General features: G+C 36.0%; 1 protein-coding gene across 5 annotated transcripts in view; it reads right to left on the minus strand.

Annotated features, from left to right (window-relative positions):
- Nucleotides 1-17852: 17852 nt before the first annotated feature.
- The window catches only part of larp4b (La ribonucleoprotein 4B), an 85353-nt gene continuing 78796 nt past the window's right edge, over nt 17853-24409 (minus strand). For all 5 annotated transcript variants that reach the window (XM_015354806.2, XM_015354807.2, XM_069191004.1 and 2 more), the window contains one exon: nt 17853-23370. In XM_015354806.2, coding sequence (XP_015210292.2) covers nt 23077-23370 — 294 coding nt within the window. In that variant the 3' untranslated portion in view covers nt 17853-23076. The remainder of the gene's footprint in view (nt 23371-24409) is intronic.

The following is a 24409-nucleotide window of genomic DNA, read 5'->3' on the forward strand; positions in this document are numbered from 1 at the left end:
TCTTGGCTGATGATGCACATAACTAGCATTCAAGGCAGTGACTTGAAATAGTGATTGAAATAGTTTAATCGCTTAAGTTAATACCTTACTAAGATCTTTAGCTGTTGATAAATTCAAGAAATATGAAACTCTGGATCAGAACAGTGTACCTCTTGTTCTTTTTACTGACCCATTGTGGTGATTGCATTTAATCATTGAATTGAATATTAAATACTCTATTGAATATTAAAGTCTGAAAGGTTTATATTATGTAACTTAAAAAACACGATCTGTGTCTTTCTTGGTGTTGGAACCAAATGGCAAATTATAAAAAAAACAATATTGGATCCCATGTTCTAAAAATAGAAATGTGACTGTCTTGCACATATTACTGCATTTTAAGCAGGCAGAATTATGTTATCTAATCAAATGCATTTTCTGGTTTAAACTGTAATTGCTTAAAGGCTAATTCAGGTTTTAGACCAAAATCAAGCCAGATTCTGATTAAAGGGTAGGTTGATTTAGAAATCATATAGACTTACAAATAAAAAAGTTAAGCGATTAAAACAAAATTTAGAATTCCAAATATTTCCTGTCATTGTCTGTACCCACCTAAAAAGGCAAGATTTTGTAAGAACTTCTGTTTTGCTTCAGAAGTCATGATTAGATTGCAGTAATAGATATGTGAAGCTCTCACTAGGCACAAACACTTGAGTCATGATTAAGTAGCCCATTTATCATCTTTGTGGTTCAAGAACAATACTTCTTGTATAATCAAAGAAACATTTCTTTCACAATAATTTCTGAACTTGTTGTGGAATTCCATAATCATCAGATATTGACTAGCTCTAGTAGAAAGATGTTCCATATAATTTCCCTGTTGGACTGTATTTTGTATTGTTGGCTCTACCAGTCAGTGTCACTGGACATGCATGCCAAATGTGTGGCTCAGAAAAGTAGTTCAAATCACCTGCCCTTTCCTGTAACTGTTGCCAATTTTCTGATGTTGTGACAGTGTGTACTGGTCAGTGAATAAGCAAACATACTTCAAATAGTTTCTAAAACCTGAATGAGAAGAAAATGCTGAATTGCTGAATTGCCCCTTCCTGTTATTTATAAAAATCTTAAAGATTATTGGAAGTAGAAAGGTACTACAATGGCTTTGGACTTACTGTATTGTTGTATTATGTATTATACTTATTGTATACTTACTACTTACTGTATTATGGATTGAAGCCCCTAAAGCAAAAACAGCTATTGTACCCTTGAATAACCCTGAAATGGACTAGCGTTCAAACCACAGGGAGCATTATACTCTCCATGTGCTTATTACTACATAACCCAGGATAAACTCTGGATTCATTAACAACTTTAACCATTTTTAAAGCAGGGGTTCTCAATAATGCTTTGCCTTTAGGACAGCCAAAGTGGCTCATATGACCTTAATGTACGAAATCTAGAGTTAAATGAACAGAAAGAAGGATGATATTTTTGGATGAGAGGCGTCTCTGTGATAGGTTAATCCCCAGCAAAGCGTGCACCCTTTTATATAGCTGACACTGAAGCAAATGGAGAGAAATTCAGTGGCTTTCAGGACAACCATTTTGTGATACTGCACAACAACAAAAGAACAATGACATTAATAGGAAGAAAAATCAATACAACAATCAGGAAAAAAGCCTTTCTGTTCACAGTGAAATACAAAACACACAAAAACCACATTACTGGCAAAGTCAAAATTAAATCTTTAGGCAAAAAGTAAAGTAGTCATTAAGTTCAGTAATGAACAGAAGGCATTGGATGTACAAGTGGCAACAGAGCTACCAGATCACTTAACTGTGACACGCACATAATGATTAACATGTAACGCACTTTCTGTTATGTTTGATTGTTGTGTCTGCGCAGTTACTGTGCAGTGCCCAGGTGCCTGCAGGGTATGCATAAGGAGACTGGATATTACAGTATGAGCCAGTCTGTGAAACTTTCTATGCGTGTCTTGAAAATAAGATGGCTCAGTTCGTGTCTGAAAATGTATATTGCGCCTTTGTCTTCATACCCCTTTCAAAGCATTTACAAGCCACCACTGTTGATTACATGCTGACAAGGTAAATTAAAAATCATTTTTAATTACTTACTTCAAATGTCATAATCACAGTCTCTATTCCTGAACCATTTCCACTCTGATGGACCTGTCATCTGGTTCGTAGGGTTTCAGAATTTAATTTTCAGTATGATCTTCCACTGGCATATACTGTATGTAGACCATAGGTAACTATGTTGACAAAAATATATTTAAAAAAATCTATATATTTTATATAATATATAACCTATAACTTATATAACCTTTAAGGTAGGAGCAGGTGTGTAACACAATCAAGACACTTTTTGTTCGAACTAGAAGCCTCATCTAGCACAAGCCAGATTTTAAGAGCGCATTGTACTATCTTCTCGAACACTTTTCTTCTCATTTCTAAGGAAATGTGTTGTTGAATGCTTAAATAAATCCATATTAGCACGGACATGCAGTTATTTAAAATTTTCTATTGATCAAATCATGTCTTAATGGACAAGTTCAATACAGCAAGCTAAAAGCTAAATAATTAAGTATAGACACAAGCAGCATCAATCTGTACAATGTGGTCTATGAACTTATTTCTTTGCAAGACACCTTTGTAGAGGGCATTGAAGCAATCCGTTCTGGAAATCAATTCTTCAACAACTTTTCTGGTGTAAGACACAAATCACACAAATGAAAAAAGGAAACTTGAAAAAAATTCAAATGCATGAGTTAAAAATAACATAGTAGATCTTTCAATCTTGATATCCACTGCATATTTAAAATAATGCAGGTCAGTGCATTTTTGATTAGATGTTACAGCTGAGAAAACACTGCACAGTCCAGTACTTTACCAACAATTGCTATCTGATGACTGAAAATATCCTCTGTACTGTACACAAAATGCCACTTTTTGGCACTTTTGGAGTTAAAGTTAAAGAATTAATTAAAAATTGGTTAAAGTTAAAGAATTAATCTTATCTTGGGACTCTGATTTCGTACTCAGGGCTTTGTTGTATTATGCACTGAGTAGCAAATATGTTACAATCAGTTTCACTGGTTCTAACACCATTTTGTTTGTCTGGGCATCATAGGGTTAATGCATTCACTGTGACTGTGAAAAGTTCTCTACACTATAAGTGTATCACGTTTGCCTTCCAGAACGCATGTCCCATATGAATTGTTATTGCACCTGCTGCAATGTTGAGAGCCTTTGGCCGGGTCATGTTTATAAATGAGAATCCTATCTGAATTGACTTATCTGGTTAAATGAAACTAGATTTGATTGATTGATTTATATACATATTGCTGTGAAAATGATTTTCCACATGGTTATGCAGAGTTGCGCTTCAAATTGAAAATTGTCTGCTTAGCATAGGAAAAGATCAATTACAACTGATATGGTGATGCAGAAAATATATTACCTTCAAATTGACTCATTTCATAGGTATTTTTTCCATTGACTGATATATATTATAAACTAAACAAGTCATTTCCTGTCAAAGTGTGCAGATTTTAAATTTATGTAAATGGGTAAATTTGAAGGTATTTTTTTTTCTGTTTTTTGAAGAAGAGATTTTATATACCTAATAATTTGTGGTATAATATGACCTCAAAAACAATATCATATGTATAAACATAAATGTATATCGAACCTCTTTTATCTATATTTTGCTTGTCTGTCTAAAACAGGGATTCACAGTCACTGTGGTCCCAAACCCATTAAGTTTTTATATCTCCTAGAAATAATCAACATCTTTAATTAAGGCCTTTAATTTGTCCAGTTAGTCCTTTATTGGATGAATTCAGGTAGAGAGTTGCTTGAAATATAAGGAGACATAGTCAATCAGCTAGTTCCAGGACTTGAGTTGGGAAACTCAAAACTCAAAACAAGTATAATTCAAAACTAGTATAAAAGGATTCCCAATGTGAAATTAAGTACTGAGATTATGTGCCTAAAATCATTTCCCATTAATATTTAATGTTAATGTTTCTTTATTAGCCCTATACAGTAGGTAGGTTAGATCCCCTTTCCAGGCCATAAAGGCCCATGGGGGATGGGGGGGGCAAGGGCCACCATTTTTCTTGACCATCTGACACGGGAGGTGGAGGTGATGTGGTCAGCATCATGCTCCGGCCCGCCTGTTACCCCTGGAAGGATTAACCCCCAGTACTCATTTAGAAAGCAAGCTGAGCTGGCCCTGGGAGCCATCTGGAAGGAATTAGAGCAAGCTCCATCGCTTGCCCCTACCTGGGATTGAACCCGGGACCTTCCAGTCAGGAGCCAGACACCCTTGCCATCTGAGCTACCCTGGCTCCACCCATTAATATTTCCATATCAAAAAAGGAACTCTCTGGGAATCCAAAGCATGTCAACCAGTAAGGTTGTGCCGCATGATCTACATGTTGTGGGTTTGAGGTTAGGTCACAAGGCAACTGAGTCTGTGGCTCCCTAAAAAGCAGCAGAAAATTGTTGCAGCACTACCAAGGGTAATGTTGCTTTTAATCAGCAAGGGCTCCTTCAGCATCCAGTGAAACAGAAGTTCCTGCAGCTTCTGAAAAGCCTGCAAGCCTAATATTAGTTCGAAACTCACCTCTCCTCCAATCAGCACTACAGATCTTATACATCACTGCATAGCTTCAAAAGGTGCATCAAAAGGTGAATGGATATTCAAAGAGGTGTGTAGATTGGACATTCCAACTTCTTTTTGCTCAGGTTCATGATTGTGAATCAAGCTATAAAGACACAATTGACTATTCCAGATTAGACTGGATAATAAATAATAATTAGACCTATATTATGTATAAGAAACAGAGGCAGCCACAATGGGATTCCTTATAAGATACATTTGGCTAGTGCTTTAATGTTCCTAATCAGACAAACTAATCTTAGAGGTTTTGGAAAGCAATTCTGATAAAAACAGATGGTCGCCATCATTTACTGAGACTCCTGTGACAATGTGCGCAATAAAATCTAAGAGAACAGTAGTCTGTGTTACCATAAAACATTTCAGTCCCTGCATATGATTTTATCTTGCTGAGTTTTCATACAAGCAAGTTACATGAAAGCATACAGGAAAATGAAAATCCCAGTGTTTATGTGTAAGTCTCCACACAGTAACAGAGTAGAGAGAGAGAACAAAGGTTAGAAAAAGTCATAAGAAAGGTTTCAAGGGATAAGAGGGCATTCGTCTTGGAGGATCACATTCAGCTGTGTCTTGAAAGAAGCCAGTGTATCAGATTCAACAAGAGGGCTGGATAGTTTGTTCCAGACTCCATTCACATGAAAAGAAAGGAATGAGAGAAGGAAAGAGAAAGGACAGAACTAACTGTCATTCTGAGTATTAGGCAGTCGAAAGGAATTATGTTCCTCAGCACAACGAAGGAACTAGTAATGCCAGCTTTCAAGGCATTATGCTTAGTAGATTGCAGGAACGGATTATTTTTTTCCAGTGAAAAGAAAGAAGATGCTTTTTAATTTGTAAACCTAAGGTGCAGCTCAATTTGGGTGGACGGTTGCACTACAGGATGGAAGCTATATTTAGAGAGTGGCGAAATGGAGCGTAACAGAGCAGGTGGAGTTGATGAGTAACAAGTGTACGTCTCCATATGCAACCACGTCAGAGGGGTGAGAAGTGCAATGGAATCAAGGCGATGCGCCCATTGATCTTCATTTCCAAAAAGAAAACTGTCAAATGCATCTAAAGACACAAGGAAAATAACAGATATCAACAAGAAATGTCAATGAACGATGCTCAAAACATTGTATTTTTTAAGGGGAAATTATTTTCAACTATTATTTCAACTATTAATGCAAAAACTAATTAGGTCCAAGTGTAGTCAGACTGAATATAGTTTTTCTTTATACATGGCTTATACAATATAATTATATGATAAATTTGCTCTTCCTACTGGTTAATTATCAAAATTGAAATTACTAGATAATAGGATTTAGCTTGAAATTCTTACGTATGAATGACATATGTACCATTACAAATAAAGCAAATAATAATAATGGTAATGTTAATTAATCATTTTCCCTGTTTTGGTCATATGTATATTAATTTATATATGTACTGTATATTGTGATGCTTTGAGAGGTGGCCCCAAGCACAGACACACCCTACACACAAGATTTAAAGTGAAAAATAAGGGTTTTATTTATAGAAGTCTTGTCCTGTGGTAAAAATAAGCATAAATAACAGCTCACACTGGGGGATAAAATAGCGCTCTTCCCGCAGGACTTTGGTCAAAATAGACAGCTATAGCAGTGCTGTTCAGCCCAAGCTGAAGAATAAAATCATAGCAGCTCTGTGACACTCCAGCCGCTGCTGGGGAAGAATACTGTAGTTGTCAGCAGCAGTGTTGCCCGTTCAGCCGGAACTGGAAAACAATGGATTTAGTAGCAAACTGTTAGACGAGGGACAGATTCAGTTGGTGCTGGTTAAAGCCTGAGCGATCTGACAGAGCTCCTTCCCAAGGATTTGGCTCCTTGTGATCCGCCTGAGTCTGCATGCCACCATCTTGTGCCGGAGGAAAACACACAAAAAAATAGCAGTTCATGGGGAAAGTACCAACTCTCAAGGACTCCGCCCCTTGTAGCTTCACAATATATACACATCTATTCATTATCAGAGAGCTGCCTATTTCTGGCAAAATAGTTCAGTTGTGGCGGTGTAGGAAATGACAGGCAGAGGGGACTTTACAGGCTCACTGACATTTGTATGTTTTTGTTTTTTTTTTAAGAAACGGGGGTGTGTTAGTCACCGAGCAGGTAAAGCTAGGAAGGCAGAGAGAGAAAACAGACATCCACTGGACTCAGAAGAGGGGTAAAAGAAAATATGGGGATTGCTGCCTGGATTTATAGAGGGAAACGATGGGAAGGGGTCAACCTTTGATAAAGAGGGAAGAGGTCATGTCACGAGGAGAGCGCTACAACATTTTTAAAACAAAAATAAAAAAACAATATATTTAGATGAATCAACTTGATACCTGAAATCTAAATCTTTGTCACCATGATATCCGATGTTATGAAGGTAAAAGTGCACTCTGTCCAGACAGATAACAAGCAGGATTCAGACATACTGTATAGTGTAGTTGATACAGCACATACAAGGAGAATGAATCTTCAGTATTTATTCAATTCATTGAATATGGGAGAGCATTTTACAATGAGTAATATAAAACATTCATAATAAGCACCATCAACAACTGTAAGGCTACAGAAGGACACTGGAAAATAGGGAAGGATGTTCTCCAAGGTAATATAATACCCACAGAAATTTTATTACTGCATTGGAAGAAGCCTTTAAGGTAGTGGACTGGCCAGACAAGGGACTGAAAATAAAGGGAACCCACTTATGTCACTCTTGTGTCACTAACACAATCATTACATCTACCCCAAACGCAGAACAATTACGGTTATAAATTGAAGACCTTCGTGCACACAGCATCATGGTAAAGGGAACTCTCAGAAAACAACTGTTCAATACCTTAGTACCTTAAATACCTTTCTCCTGAGTTATGCGAGACTAAAACAAAATAAATTTGAAAGATGTCAGTGATTATGTAGATATGGACTATTTAGTATAATCAGCTGTAAATGTCTAAACAAGAAGTTTGAAGTGTTAGAATTGTCCGCAGTGATTTTGGGTCTTTAAGCATCATTCTAAAGAGGAAACTGCAATTTCAATATAATAGTAATTATCATATTTGATGTGCCACTATTTTTTATCTTTTCAGTAAGTATTGCCCTTTACTTATGAGTAACTTGCATCCATAATATTGAGAAAATATTCTAAAACAGTTCAGTTTCTATTTCTTGAACTGCAGTGAATCCATTAGTAACGATTTTCTGAATCAATTCCAAGGCTCTTTTCTCATATGCAGCATCTTCCCAAAAATTACACCACACAGACCTATTATTCTTTAACAGTCAATCTGAGCTGTAGCCATGTCAGACATGTCACCCTGTAATTTTCCTCTGGTGCCTGCCGGTTACAAATTGAATTAATGCAATAATTACAAATAGTTTGATTTTTTAATTAAAATGATGCCCTTAATATCATTTCCAGGACTAACAGTAAACATATTACAAGTATAAACAGTGGTGCTTCTCCAGTTTCACTGACAATACAGATAAACAGGAAATAAATCAGTCACATTTTTTGTACACTTACAGTACTAAAGACTTAAACAGCACAACAGTTCAAAAATAACATTACAAACAAGAACTCACTTTTACATTACCATTCTAAAATCCATAAACCATTCTTAGTGCTCCATAGCCCACTCACCTTGTATCCACAGTGTGATAGCTCTGCACTTGATTACAACATGAGAGCTTCTGTAGGTGTGTACAGTTGCATTTTAAGTAAACTGAGGACACAGTAAGGGCAATCTAGGAGAGAGCAATACAAGATCAGCAGAACATAATAGGCAGTAAATATTAATAGCATCTACTAACTCTTTTGTAAATTCAGTACAGTATATGCAAAAACAAAGCACAGAAAGGGTTTAAATTACAGTAAGGTATTGTAACACCTGCTCCAATCTGAGAGAGAACCTACTTCCACCTCCACTCCTAACAAGCATTGTTGTCTCTACAGGTGTGTTATATAAAGACAAAATTGTTTTATTTTTCTATTGGTTTTGAAGGACACCATTTTTTAAAATATATTTTTCTAGGGAACAGCCACAGCCAAGCAAGAAAAAAAAAACTTTGCTCAATTTAAAGGGTTAATGAAATTTGCTAAATTATCATTATAATTTCATGAGTTATTCTTGATTTAATATGGCTGTTGAATTCCTTACTTTGATTTCTTGCTAGCAGTTATTAACAAATGTGAATAACTAAATGAGACAGCCACTACATTTTACTAGTACTAGATATGGCATATTTCAGAATTTCCAGTCTTGTCATTTCTAAGACCCTAAGTGACCCGGTAATAAAGCCAACGCTATCTTGTAGCTGGTTAAGTATATTATAAAGGGCTAGAAAAGAGTCCAAGATACACAACCCACAATGATCTTAAATTGGGGATTATGTTTGTATGAAAGCAGAAACTACTCCAAAAGTAAACCTATGTTTAACACTAGAAGTAACGGTTTGTTTTTTTAATTAAATCAAAGCATACTGGATTTACTACTTTCTGACTACTTGAACTGACATCCAATATATGGTATACTGGTTACATATCTGTCACATTCCATTGCATTCTCTTACATTCTGACTTCATGACAGCTTCTTTGAATTGTAATTCTTTATTTCTAAGGTTTCAAATATTCTTCAAAGCGTACCATACTGTTATTGCCATTTCTAAATGGTTCTATCGCCTGTCTTTTCTTCTGTCTGTCTTGAAGTCTTGATCAATACAGACAATTCTATTGTAGGTGTTCTGACAAATCGCAGAAAGATAAAATTGTTATCAATGTCTACCATTTCAGGTTCAGCTGCTGTTAATCATGAGAAGTTTTCCCCCAATCCATCGAATGTTCAGAAAAAAAAACTAACTGAACCAGTTTAAATCTAATAATTGGTTGTATAACCTTTGATAAACAACAAACAGCAGTAACGAATACAAAGCATGTCATGATATATTTTGATTTCCAGAAGGCTCTTGATAAAGTTCCTAACAAAAACTAAATCTCTAGATTTAGAAGTCAATCCATTTTTTATTATATCCATATTTGTATTATTTATAAATGTCTAATCGATAGAGAACAGGGAGTACAGATGATGATGAGTAAAAGCTCAAATTGGGTCAATGTAATTAGTGGGGTTCTGTAAGGATCTGTATTAGGACCACTGCATTTTAATTTAATTTAATTTATTTCAATTTTCAGGATTCTTGTAAAATTAATAAACAAGTCCAGCAAGACAAAAATGGCAAGCAGCCATATTAACCCAAGGTCATTGGAAAAGAAGTGGAGGCTAGGCATGGTGTCCAGGCTTGATTGGATGACTTTGCTACAGTATGAGTACTTGGCCAAAACAAAAAGTGATGAAGATAAATCCCAAGAGGTAGTGACTGCATTTCATTAGAAAAGAAAATAGCGGTTATGACTGCAAATGTACGGTATAATTTCATAAAACTGGAAAATGCATATGCACAAAAGGAAAAAAAACGTAATACCTTACAGGCATTACAGTTTTAATAAAATAAAGAACTGTACTGCACTATATTTTGTAACTAATTGCTATTTAAATGCAAGTCTGTCTCACAGGCTAAACTGGTTTGCAATGCTCTGCAAGCACATGGGTGTGACTGACTGCAGTGTAATACTACAGTTCATCAATTGCCCATATTGGCACGATAACATTCTCACATTTTACAGCTGTGCATTACAGAGCGCAGTATGTGAAGCATTTGTTAGACTTTCAAATAACTGTAATGTGAAAGGAAGTTGGTTTCACTGCAGCTGTTGCTATAAGTTTTAGCTTGTTTGAATCTTGGCTTGGTTTGGCAAAGCCCAGATAGTTCAGTTCGAAGAGAGCTCATAAATCTACCAGAGATGTCTTGTTGCTCTCCTATGGCCGGCTTATCATCATCATCATTGGTCAGCTGCTGCAGACAGTTAAAATCCTTCACCATCTGTCTTAATGCAGTCTGGCATACTGCAGAGGCCTTTAGGGGATTAGAGAAGGTGTGTAGCCTATTAATCTGCATCTCTGCTGGCCACATGAGACTGGTATCACGCCACGTTCTGGTCTTTGGGTGTTGGCATTCTAAGAGTGTCAGCATTACCTGATCATTTTCTCCAGGCTGAACATGTGTGCACTGGACCAAACAAAGCTGTCAGTGATGAACGAGTCCTCATGAAGGATCTAAGATCACAAAAGATAAAGTCACAGGGACAAGATGTAAGATCTTATTAGCTGGTATAGCAGTGGAGACAATTATCCCTTTGAATGTATGGATGAAGTTAGATCTTGTGTTAGGAATACAAGCATATTATAGTATTTTTCGAGAATGTGTACTTAATGACTAGGGGTGTTCTACCACTGCTTTTCCCAAACCATTTTAAATTAGGCTGTGCTCAAGAAGTCACTTCTCCCCAAATGGCTAATAAATATTAATATTAATATCACAAAAAGCTTACATTAGAGTTTTTTAACTTTAATAGCATGAAGGCATATAGTTACAAAGAAAGCTAAAATTGCACATTCATTGGAATTTAAGATAAAAAATGTAATGGAGGAAAAAATGTATTAGAATTTATGTTTATTGTACAAGTTTTATAAACCCTGCAGATAAATGGAGGCTAGTAAATAGATTACATTTGTTTTGTCAAAAGTACACAGTATTGACAAATAACTTAATGCTATCCTTTATGAATTTACTTTAATCATGGTTTTTGTGCAATACTTACAGCATCTACTACTCAAAAAATATTTTACCAAATTGCCAAGCAATTGTCAACAAAGGGGATGGTCACATTTCAATGTGGAAAAAAAATATTCATTTCTTGAAACTCATTCTACATGGAAAGCACAGACTGACAACCATATGTACAAGACATTCTTGTATCATTAAAATAAAAAACTGATATATTGTAAACAACAAACTATCTCTGATTGCTTTTGTCATTTGTCCTCTCCTGAAACGAAACTGCACACTAATATCTCAGGTATCAATTTATCTAGGATTTTGAAAATGTTTTATTTAGAAGGTATTTTTCTTTGGTAGAGTGCAAGGCTTGGTGTTTGTGAAAGTAATAATGAGTCATTAATCAAGTGGTCTGAAGCAGTGAATTAAGTATGAAGTACTACTGCTGCAGAATCATACAGAATTGGACCACTGCATTGCACTTCATTCTAAGGACCAGAAACAAGGAGATTCAGTGCACTGCTCAAGGTAGCACAGGGGATCAGTAGCAGAGTCGAGAGTGCTTATGCTTTCTCTTCAAAACCTCTGTCAGCTACCCTCTTTTAGTCCACTAAGGGTGGGACTGTGAAAAACACAAAATACAAAAAAAAACTAGCATTCCTCCATCTCACTCTTTAAGTTACAATCACTCTTGACTGATTCTCTATGTTTCATTTTTTCAGTTGTCTCCAGTGTATATGCACAGGACGTACCCATACTGTAAGCATTCTAAATGTACGCATGTACGTTCGTTTTTAACCACTGAATGAAAGTGGACAAAAGTTACATTTTTTTAGGTATGTTACTCAAATAGAAACTTGTCATTAGATTTACTTTTTAGAATATTGTTTTTCACCACATTTTTGTCTGCATCTTTTGTAAAAAAAAAAGTATATTACTACTGAGTCATATATTGCATGCAGAAATGGAGGTGTTCAATGAGAATAATTACATCTACTACATTACATACAGGGGCCTCAAGTCTCTGCTGAATCAAACATTTCGATCTGTGAAAAATTCTATCCCTTCTATGCTGTTAAACAGGATATTAATAGATCAAAGGGAATCGCTCTTTTTGTAAGTCTTTCTTCTTGTCTCTTTTGATTATAGGTCATTTAAAGTATGAAGGAGTGCTCTTCTGGAGAAAGGACAGAAAAAAACGGTAATAATTCAAATTAATTTCTAAAAATAATTTTAAAATGTATTCTTCTTTTTTTGCCAGCTAAGGAAGCTGGACAGAAACAAAGGATACCATATATGGTGTAAAAATAACGCAGTAATACTGTTAACAAATGAGGTGGCTACGGCACTAAATAACCTGGTAAGAGAACTGGTGCAGAACTCTGGTCCTGAGAGTCATGGGGCCTTCCTGTTTTTCTATGCGCTCTAACATTACTTAACCAATTATTTGCCTAATTAAAAATTAAGTTACAGTATTTTCCAGGTCTCCACTTGCTGACGACTGAAAGCTCTTTATTTAACATTAACGACTGTGGTTCGCCAAGACTGCCATAGCAGGGAAATCAAAGTAATACCAGTATATCAGTAGATATTTGTGGAAGCAGTTTTAAAAAGAGAATGGAATTACAGAAAATGATCCAAGATTTGGCATGGAGACTGCCTCTTTCAGTTATCTTTGCATTGCATATGTAGAAACAAAAAGGAATCTCTCATTTAACGAAAAGACAGCTATGCTTAAGGGTATCGCACAAACAGGGCTCTGAAGGGGGGAGCAAACTCGTTTGAAGAATTAGCTTTGGAAATATCGCAACCTTGTGGCTAAATGCCGTCATTACACTATGACATTTCTTCAACCCTTATTCCTCCAAAGCAGCGGGTTCAAACGACATAACACGTTTAATAATGTAATTCTACTGGAGAACTTTAGTTAATTAAATGTTGTGTAATGAAAGTACCTCCTGTCTAAATAAGAGTTTCTTTTAAGATAAAAGGAGTCGTACATTTAATTTTAGAGGAGTCCATTTTGGACATGGGGAAACAATCCTACATCTACAGTCACGTATGGTTTTCATTCTGCCTCTGCTCTTGACTCTTAACTCAACTAATCCTTAGCTCCATTGAACTCGTATAAAGTCACAAAGTCAAAAGGTCCACAGGTCATAAGCTGTTGTTAATTTAAAGAAACTAGTAAACCATAACTTCACTGTAACCCCCGAAATCTATGGCTGTGTACCAACAATCCGGCATTATCTACAATAAAAAAGAGGCTTGTGAAGTATGGTACACCTCATTTTGTTTGGATATCAAGATCTCTCCTAATTTTCAAGAAATTCAGAAAGAGAAGATGCTTAAAATCTTTACAGGTTGCGTGCATAACATGGTAACTTTTTGCTTACCAAAATAACATTCTTCTTCATTATTTGTTTATGATTCCTGTTTCACTGACGATTTAATCAAAAGGGCAAATCCCAGGCAAATGTCCAAGCATCGCAGGTCAACAGCTTAAAAAACAGAAAAAACATTTTTTCTGAATTATTTTTCTTCTCCCAAATAAATGCGGGACCATCTCGTGGAACACAGCATTTCCCTCCCTTTTTAGCAGATCTGTAGAAAACAAATGTAAAGTGTTTATAAAGTGTTTTCCATTAACTAGCAATATAATTCTCACAATCAATTTCAAATTCAGGGATCCATTGCAACACTTGTGTAATTTGCATATGTGCCCACATGCACTGAAAATGCATTAGTCACTGCAAACGTTTGCATTAATAGCTCATTAAGATTAGCTTCACTAGCTAGTTTAATAGTCTAACCAAGTATTACAAAGGGACAAGGCTCTTCTTCATGAAATATCTTTCTCCCACTTGGATTCAGACCTTTGACCATCAACATTATATGGGTCAGAAAAGGAGATAAGCTAGATGATGGTCAGGATTGGTACCCAGTCTGGTATAATGTTTATTTCTGCTGCAAAAACTGGAAGTTCATTTAAACCATTATTACTTAGAACACCATACAGTTTCAAACGAGTCCAGATCTTCCTGATCTTTACCATTCATGTAGGATTACCTAGCACTTACCCATTCATGGTTTTTGAGTGTCTTGCAATAGGGCATTCTGGGGCATACTGTATGTAACTAGGGTGCTTTCAGATTTAACTGCTTTGTCTTCGCAAATGAGTCTGAAAATTCTGCTGAAGGACATTTTCCACTCTACTGAAAAATATTAGGCACAACAATTTTTTTTCCGGCAGGCCTTACTGCTGCTGCCAAAAAAAAAAATTGTGGGGCTGAGCAGTTTTCAATCCCCTTGAAAAATACTTGGTTGCATTTTCTTATAAATGTTCCTACAGAAAGAAATATAGCCTAATGATATTATGTCTGTGCAAAGACAGCTTAGACAAATGTTTATTTTTATTCGCACAATTTGTGTGGTTAACCCACGTCCCCCCCCCATAAGCACCATGTTATTAATTTAGCATTTATTTGTATTCACTGGTTTTGTACTGTTTCTGTATTTATTGGTTTCAGATTGTTTGGACATTTTAATTAAAAACAATCTGTGTGCCATTGGAAATACTTGCATGGACTAAGTATGACAAATCTTAACTCTGTCACAACAAAATCAAAATCATTACACCTAAAATGTAATGTACTTAAGCAATTGCACAGGTAGGAGTTGAGATAAAAGAGCAGTTTTACTGTTGACTAGAACCAGAACTCTGTCAAACTCAATATGTTTTACCCATTTCTTTTAGGGACTGGATGCCTTCTGACGATGTTAACCACTTGCTCTGAATTCACTCTTTCAGGTAATACTATACAAAGGTTTATTCTAGAATTTGTCAAGGTTTCTAACTGAAAGGCAATATCTCTGAAAGCAAAACCTAAATTGTATCATGATACCACTGAACCAGATTCCTTGAAATATTCAAACAGACGCTTAACCTGTGGCCTCACAAAGAAGAGTTAAAAATATCAAATTGTTAAGGTCTAAGATCCTTAACATAGAATCAACCTGAATGCCAGATGTGTACATTAACGCAGACTTCAAAAGCCGGAATGTGGAAACTGGCTAACACATGGAACTATTAAAGCCTAGTCATGATCACATTAAAACCATCCACATAAGTGTTTGATTTTAAATCATTTTAAACCTACATTTCAATGTGCGAGATAAATAATCATTTTATAGAGACATGGGAGTAAACTCTGTTAAAAGTTTAGCTTTTATTGAAATGCATCAAGTTAAAAAAAATATACTGGGTTTGGAGGAAGATGAGCAGTTTGCACGTAAAGGCATAACTGACGCTTTTTTCAGCTTTACTAAAATGTTTCATTCTTCCCTCATCTCTGAGATGGTGGGCATTCAAAATTTGAGTGCCTCTCTCATTTCTTTTCCAACCAAAAGGAAACTGAAAGAGTTCTCTTCTCCTGACCTGGCTAATATGGCCACTCTGCTGGAACAGTCAACATAGCAGAAGACAATTACTGAAAACAGAAACGTGGCAGTGCTCTCCAGTACTGATGCATTGACTGTTTCTCTCTATAAAAATCCACAGATGCAAATAAAATATACAGAAGTCATTCAGCTAAGCTGGGAAGTTTGGAATACAAAGAGGTCAACATTTTTCAAGACAATGTTCTTACAGTAGGTTTTTCAGAGGGAAATGAATGTGACGCTATACGATTCGTGAAAAGAAAAACGTGATTCGTGATTACAAAAATGAATGACAAATCACTTAGTTCCGGAATCTTTGCTGCAGTTTTATCTAGTTTGCATTCCAGGCACAGTCCACTTTTTTAAAGACCGGATATCAAAAAGATTCTGTAAATTATCATTGCCCTTTTTAACCAAGCACTCATTTTTAATATGATTATTCGAATTATCTAAAACGCCATAAAAGTAACAACCAATAGGTAAAAAAAAAAGTTACTTACCGGCTAAAATGGAAGGGTAAGCCAATCCCAATCGGAGAGTCCCATCACGCATACAAAACATGGTTTGATGTGTACTAAAGTGTTAAATTGTCCAAAATTAAACAGTACCATTCACCCAAACCCGAATGCATACACAGTCTTAAAGGAGTTGAGATTCCAACTGGTACTGTATAGTATAACATTCTTGAACTCTTTGAATTGCCATAATAACTACTGTACTGTATGTGTTGTGTGACTTAATTACACTATATTGTAAGGTTAATGGTTTTGAATTATGTAGTGAAATTCATGTCTCTTTCCTGCCTTTAAAACCGAGAAGGAAACCAGAAATGACCAAAAATAAACAGGATGCTTTCTATGTGGGGAAAGAAAAGCAACTTCTTTCCGATTCAAAATACCCTCTTTAAAAGAACTAAAAATTCAACAGCTGAGATGGCGCTGAAAACTTTTAATGAATGCAAGAAAAGGTGCCAAACAAATTCTGGCCTTGTGTAATGATTCTTTCAGCCTTTAAGTCTCATTCTTAAATTGTTACTGTAAATGGTGCAAAGCTATGAATGTTATCAATTATTCACTGGAACTCATAAGCTTTTCCATTTCAGAGCACTCTACTAAAAACCTTTAAACCACTATCAGACGTATTTTCTCCTTGTTTGTCTGAGATTGAATTGTAAATAGAAACACAGGATTTCTTAGATGATTTCAGTGTGGTGGTTAAAGACACTCAGCCATGACAAAAGCACAACTCATCACATAACCAATAATAGCTTTGGCATGTGGCACCCACAGTGAATGAGGAGAGCTAGACAGTCAAACACACCAGTTAGTCAAGATGCAGGTATTTTATCACATAAGTAGTCCCCAATTTATAGAAATTCGACTGTTCCACGTGGCCTCAGCTTTGTTCCACATCTCACATGCATTGTCTGTAATAATTTAATATTATAAAGATTTGTGGGCATTGTCAGTAATTTCTGCTGCACCTTCCAAGTTACCTTATTAGCTATGATCTGAAAAGCAAATCAACACTAAGACTTAAGGCATGCAAAGTTCCACGTTTCGTGTTTTGCAATTGTTGTAGTTTTATTTATATACAGTATTCTGTTGTACTGTAATAGTTTAATTTTGTATTTCAACACAGTAGTAATGATATGAACAGTTTCAGGTGCAAACATATCAGATGACACTGTTTCGACTTCTGTCAATTTCAGCTTGCGTAAGGTTGCACGGAACAAAAAGCTAATGAAAGCCAGGGAGTACCTGTAATTAATGCTAAAGCTTAAAGACAAAACTTGGCAAAGATGACTGTGCTATAACCGAGGCTTAGAGTAACAAAGTGCACTAAAAGAAGGCAGTCACAAAGGATGCAAGCCTGACAGAACCAGAAAATGTTCCTAGCTAGTAAAGGATGAGTTATTGGCTTATGGAGAAAAAGTCACTTAAGGCAGAATAGTTTAGTCTTTGCTATATAGTATGCAAGTCAAATGTCACTGTCCAATAAAACTATCTGAAGTCCAAGACAGTTCAGTTTCATATACAGACAACAGATTTCTTTAACAATGCCTAAATCTTTATTTCTTTCAGTAAGCTACATTTTTTTTTTCAAATTAGACAGTTTACATCATGACACAAAAGAGAAACTTAAATTACCCATAGTTTACATGTATGCTTGATTCCAGTCTTATGGAAGAATAAGTAAGACAAAAACAAAAAGCCCTCATAAAGAAACCTCCATTAACAACTGCTACTGCTGTTAGCTTCTTCTTTTTTTTTTAAACGAATTGTCGATTGTCCACTGCTGTTAGTGTAATGTGTTATGATATCAAAAGAAAAGTAATCACAGCGAGTTGATACAGAGGGAATGGTATGCGTCATTACAGTCAGCTGGTGCATTTTACACTGCATCACTCACAAACATGGTCAATTCACAATGAGCTGCAACCTGCACAATATACATTGTGGTGTTTACCTGATGACACATGATGAGAAGTTGAAAAAGCAAAGAAAGGTGGGATTTTTAGGTCTGCACTTGATATGAAGATATAGGTAACACAAGAGTAATAGTCCAAACGGAGAACAGAACTGTAGCGCACGCAATAATACATATAATGCTAGCAAACACTATTCTTTCACATTCGAGACTATCTTTACTCTGTGGGCCAGGGAAGAGAAGAACATTTGCACTGCTAAGCCCAAATGCATTGTGTTCTTTTGACCTCCACACTTACCCCGCCACATTGCTTTTTCAGCCAAATATCTCATCACAGTATATATTTTATCCACAGAATTGTGACATTTGGTTGCAAATATGTTTTTTTTTGCATACTGATATTCCCTTTGCAAACAGAAAGCCAAAACGCAGGAGACACACACGCACTTGACACAATCCAGGAGCCAAGCTTAATTAAAACCTCAAAACGTAATGTGACAACATCATAAGCACTGCTACATCTTGAACACAACTGGCATTGTCATACATGGGCACAGAGTATGGCAGTAGATCAGGGAGACCAACCAAAATGTGCCAGTTGTCTATAATAATGATCTCTTGCATGTCAGGTGTCAGTGGTACTGAGGTCACACGTGCTCCTCATTGCAGCTGTTGGTTTGCTAGTCTTCTCAGCAGTTCAAGAAATGTAAAAATTGTAATGCCTAATGTACATCTTGTACTAGTCAAACTGCCACACTCTTTTCCCCACACTGAGTGGGTAAGGATAGGAGATATTAAAAATATATATATATATTTAATGGCACAGTTCAGTTTTGCCACAATGACTCTGCAGTCCGCACATGTAATTAAAACAATACAAGACAATGCACAGTATGCATATTTTTTATGCGATAGACAACCCCTTTCTTCTGGAAATAAGGTAACTTGGTGTCCACAATTGTAGATGTATACAAAAATGCTGGTTAGTGTAGATGTGACTGGAAGTATCATTTGAAATTTTTTAGGGGGGGGGGGAGGGGGGAGTTGAAGTGCATTAGAGTTTATTTCTGACAAGGAAACGGCTTGAGTGATGTGTATTTTTTTCCTCTACATTTTTAAGCATTTTGATTCACAAATGGTGTTAAGACTGAAAATTGGGAATGGTTTGGGTTGTACGTTAAAATTTGACTCTTGTACATAAAGCACTGTGTTTTCATAATCCACTGGGTTGGATGTAATTTATGAGTCAGTTTAGCACAGTACCTTGCCGTAGTGATTTTAAACTCATTTTCAGATTGGCTCACAGGAATTTCAAGAGGATGTGAACATCTTTGTGACAAGCTCTTCTGCTGACATCTAACTTTTTGCACCTTGAAAGGGGTTATCATATTATTCTGACACAACAATTACAATAATCCAGGTCTTGCATACTGAGAATAAGGAAATGGAATGAGACAACGACATTTACAATCAAACGTTCTTCTCCTCACATTGCAGTGAGAAGGTGGACTCAATTCAGCACACCAGAGGAAAAAGAAAAATAAAGAAAAATCAAACCACAACATTTAGTTTAAATCTACATCCAGCTTAACAGCAACATTAATATTCAACAAGATCAAAATTGTATCATTTTAAGGTACCTCTTATATTTTCTGATTATTTACAACTGTACAAGCAAAGCACACGCTTCCAAGTGTACTTATTTAATACAGTATCGACTATTTGCATTTACAGGATTTCTTCAACAAAAAAGAAACTGAGAACAAAAAATAAGATCTTTCATATAATACAAAAATCATTTGCTGCTAGTATTGTACTTTTATTTTTAAACCAAGTAAGACTAGTGACACCAGGCTGAACAGAGCAATCCCCTGTGTCACTCCTGATAACCATTTAGGGGAGGGGCTCAGAAGCAATAAACTCCAAGCTGTTGTATATAAAAGTTAAGGCAAAGTCATTTTCAAGTTTAAATAAAATTCAAGTTTTCAAACACTGGATGGAAATTTATATATTCATTTTTTTTTCCTTTAAAAAGAAAAACAAACATAGCTGTTTAAATAATACCTTTTTTATGGAATAAACTAATGAGACTAACTCCGCTGAGAAAAAAAAAAGTCATTTTGCAACATAAAATCAAAATCACTCTGAAATCTTAAAGACTGCCAAACTTAGTGCATTCTAGTCCTTCAGAGTTTTTTTTAATTATTTTTTTAAATTAAATTTCATTTTACGTGTAAAAGGAGGAACAAAAGATCCCTGTCACAGCAGGAAGCTTTCCTGGGCAACATTTCCAAGTTTCAAATGTAATCCTCATTCACTGACATGTACTCCAGGATGCTCCAATGTTGTTGCAGGAAGACGTCAACGATGGAGCCAAGTTTGAAAGTGCGGAAGAATCTGGAGAAGAGCACTTTGCACTAGGTCCACAGAGCAGGCTTTCTTTTTCTGATCACACAATTTAGAGTACGTACGGAGGAAAATGGCCGAAACTACATTCATGACAAGAGCCAGAAGAAATCTACCGAAAAGCACACGGAAGAAGAATCTTTACGCAGCAGTGACCTGAAGTACTGGCCAAATGAGTTGACTCCCAATGCATTTGTGAAGGACTGCAAACAAAAATAACTACTCTATCTCCACCAAGAAGGGCAAGATAACCCACTCTTCTCCAAAAAGACTCCACAATCACACTGGTGTGGAGAGCTCACTTTTTACCATGGATGTAGGAATGAGGCTGTTCTAATCTGAGTTTCAAATATGTCATGTATAAAACAGCAAAACTCCAATGTTAATATAGTCATGTAGGAAGACCCTTTCTGAAATTAAAAATGGCACATCCCTACCCCAACTTACTCCTGACACTTGCTGTTGTAGAAACAGCAGCTGGAGCAGGTTAGCAGAATGTGTGAAACAAGTCAAGAGTACACACCCAACTACTTTTCACTTCTGTGTGCCTGAACTTTCAGGTGGTTCTTGATATAGTGGGAAAAAAACTTGTTTTTGTTTTAACTTTTTTGGGGGCCCACCTGGATCTAAATGAAAAGTAAGTAAACACTTCAAATATGGAAGCATAACTTCAACCTGGTTACCACGAAGTCTGGAAAATGATGCATCCACAACTGCTTGACTATTTCAAGATACTCAAAGCAATTATCACTGATGCACAATACTGTGCTCTAGGAGTTCATAACTCTGAGCACATTACAGTAGTTTAAATCTTTGTACAGAACAGGAATTAAAAGGAACTGTTACTTTTCAGACTGCAACAAAACATACTTTGGTTTATTATATTTTTATGCATTTTATAGCCACAAAAAAAAGAGATCCAGTTGGTAACACCTGTTCACCTCAACTTGTTCTGAAGAACATGAGAAACCTTTGTTAAAAGTGCAGAACAGGATATTTTCTCTATATTAAATCAATTTGTGGAAACATACCATCTCTAATACTCTATATACTTATTAACTCTGACATAAAAATGTAGGGGGGGAAATGAGAATGACAGCTACTACAGAAAAGGGGTAGATTAATGAAAGCCAAAGCAAACTGCATAATTTTTATAAATGAAGAATCAAATGTCAAATTCAGAGACTTCAAGCTTTAGGCTTAGGCTCCCTTATCAGCTGTGAAAACACCCAGTCTGTTTTTGATCAGACAAAAAAAAAAAAGATGACAGTTAATTTTAGGGGAAAAAATGCCTCCTATTCCTAAATATCACACTATGAAATCAATAAAATATGCTCCAAGTATAATCCTTTGCACTGTTACTAAATACGCATAAGGGCCTATCTGTGACAGTCAATATTTCAAACACACTGTGTTCACCTACCCCATCAATGTCTGATAGAAACAGCATTAACTTCATAGATAACTTTTTGCTGCCTGTGTCATATGTGCCTGCAGATCAGAGGTGGCTGTAATGTTGGACTTTTTACAAGAAAAAAGTCTTATCATCTGAAACCATGGGCACATCTTGAGTCTATGTGATAAGTATCTTTTGTGAAGATATATGTAGGTTTCTACTGACTCTAGATACAACCTCCCCAAGAGGCTACACTGCCATTGTGTGCTTTGTATATGTTAGATCTAGTTACCTGCAGACCAACCAGACAGTTAGTGTAAGTTATATCCAAACCTATGTAAGGCGCTGTCAAAACAACCTGCATGCATAGAGGCATAAGAGACAAGAAGCATTTCTGCCAGTCACATTACCATTACACAGTATATTATATCAATATACTGGTGTTAAAATGAAAATTGTGTTTCTTGTTGGCGAAAAGTATTCCTGCACTATTTAAAGAGTTGCAGAAGCACTAAGAAAACAAAATGGGTTTATTTAGTAGCTCATGCCAGCCAAAACAGCTCTAATACTCAACCTTACATGTGAAAACAATGTAAAACCAAGAATATGATAAGAGTTGTAATTACCCTGCTCCAAGAGCCTCTCGTATAAATTACACATAAGACAATGAAATTGTCAAACAGAAAACGTTGTGTACACTCAACACTCCTCCAGTCAAGATTTTATCCAGCATCTTTGCCTCATTTCATATTTGGACATCCACTATAAACTGACTAAAAATGGTCATTCCTCAGACTGAGCCCTTAATCCTGCAAGCTGGCTGCAGTACTTTTTGGAACAGATAATAAATTGTTTTCCCCTCAACACTAAATAAAATAGAGAAAAAAAAAAAACATGAAAGAAACGTGCTCTACATTACTAAAAGTGTCTTTTTCTGCAAGCCCTGAACCAGTAATACATCCTCTATGCTGTGACTGGTGACTCTGGGATTTGAACATTGGATAGCCCTGACCCTTTTTAAGATTGGATCCCTGCAGTGATTACTGGGGAGATTTGGGGGGGGTGTTGAGATCTTTATTGGGGCGTTTTCCAGGTCCCTGTAGGGGGGGCGGTGGTGAGGGTCTCCGCCCGGGCTGTCTTTTCACTTCCCTGGATCTTCCTGGAATGGCCTTCACAGAGTATGTCTCTCGAGATTTGGACTCCATTTTCTCGCCAGCGCTGTCATCGCTCACAACGGTGGCACCGGCTGGCTTCGGCTCTTTTGGAGGCTGTAGTGTTGGAGCGTCTTTTGCTGTCCTCTGGCAAATTTCTGCATAACTAGGTTTTCGAAGCTCCTGGTCAGCAAAAAAAAAATCACTATTAATTATACATATTTAAATACACTGGTGACAGTTTATTAAGGATCATTACCTTGGTATAACGATCACAAAAAGGGGAAAATTCAGAGAAAAGGTCAAACAAGTCAAAGGTTAAATAAGTTTAACAAATCCGCAGTTAGATTTCTATCATTATTTAGTCAGAGTCCAGAGAAAGCCAGACAAAAGACAGTTTTTAGTAAATCCGGAACATATGCTAAATAAAGAAGCTCTACAGACTGCAGGCTATTCAAATTATTTTAATATCGGATTATCCACACATGCAAATGTGAAAAATGAAATTTAAGCCACAACCTTTCCTTAAGGGATCAACAGTAAATATCAGTTTTCACAACAAATGTAGCCTTATGCAACTAACTGGTGCTGCTAACTGTTTTGAAACATTAATGGTCTAAACATCTAAGGAGAACTGGTTTGGGATATGTTGGTACAATACATGAAAAAGAATAGTTGTAAAATCAATCTTGATAAAGTTAAAATGCCAAATATTAAAAATGGTGAACAGTAAAGGGAAACTGAAAAGTTTCTGCTTCGCAGACTGATCTACCATGATCCCACACACACACTGCAGTATTATTTTTGTGCAATGGTGTTAACTTGAAGAATTAACCTAAGAACTTACCTGCCACATGAAATAAAATACTTGTTTCTAACCCAACCAATCATGGATTTTTCAATCTTGAAATTCAACAAATCTGCAGGCAGGTGTTTAATGTGAAATGTTGTTTTTCTCCATCATTAGTACAATAAGAACAAAAGATTTAATATCACATACACATAACTAAGTGATGAACTGTGCCATATAATGTAAACAGCACACAGAACATTTTGCAATTACACATTTTGTGGATATTTCTGGACTCATACAATAAAATATAACACAAAGTAAAAGTAGAAGGTTTTGAGTTGTGTTTTTTTTTAGATGAACAAAGAGGTGCTACTGCAAATAATGAGCTCTCATTACTAATTTAGCTGCATAACAGAGAAAAAAATTAGA

The sequence above is a fragment of the Lepisosteus oculatus genome, chromosome 6 (genome assembly GCF_040954835.1).
Source record: "Lepisosteus oculatus isolate fLepOcu1 chromosome 6, fLepOcu1.hap2, whole genome shotgun sequence".
In the NCBI taxonomy this organism is placed as follows: domain Eukaryota; kingdom Metazoa; phylum Chordata; class Actinopteri; order Semionotiformes; family Lepisosteidae; genus Lepisosteus; species Lepisosteus oculatus.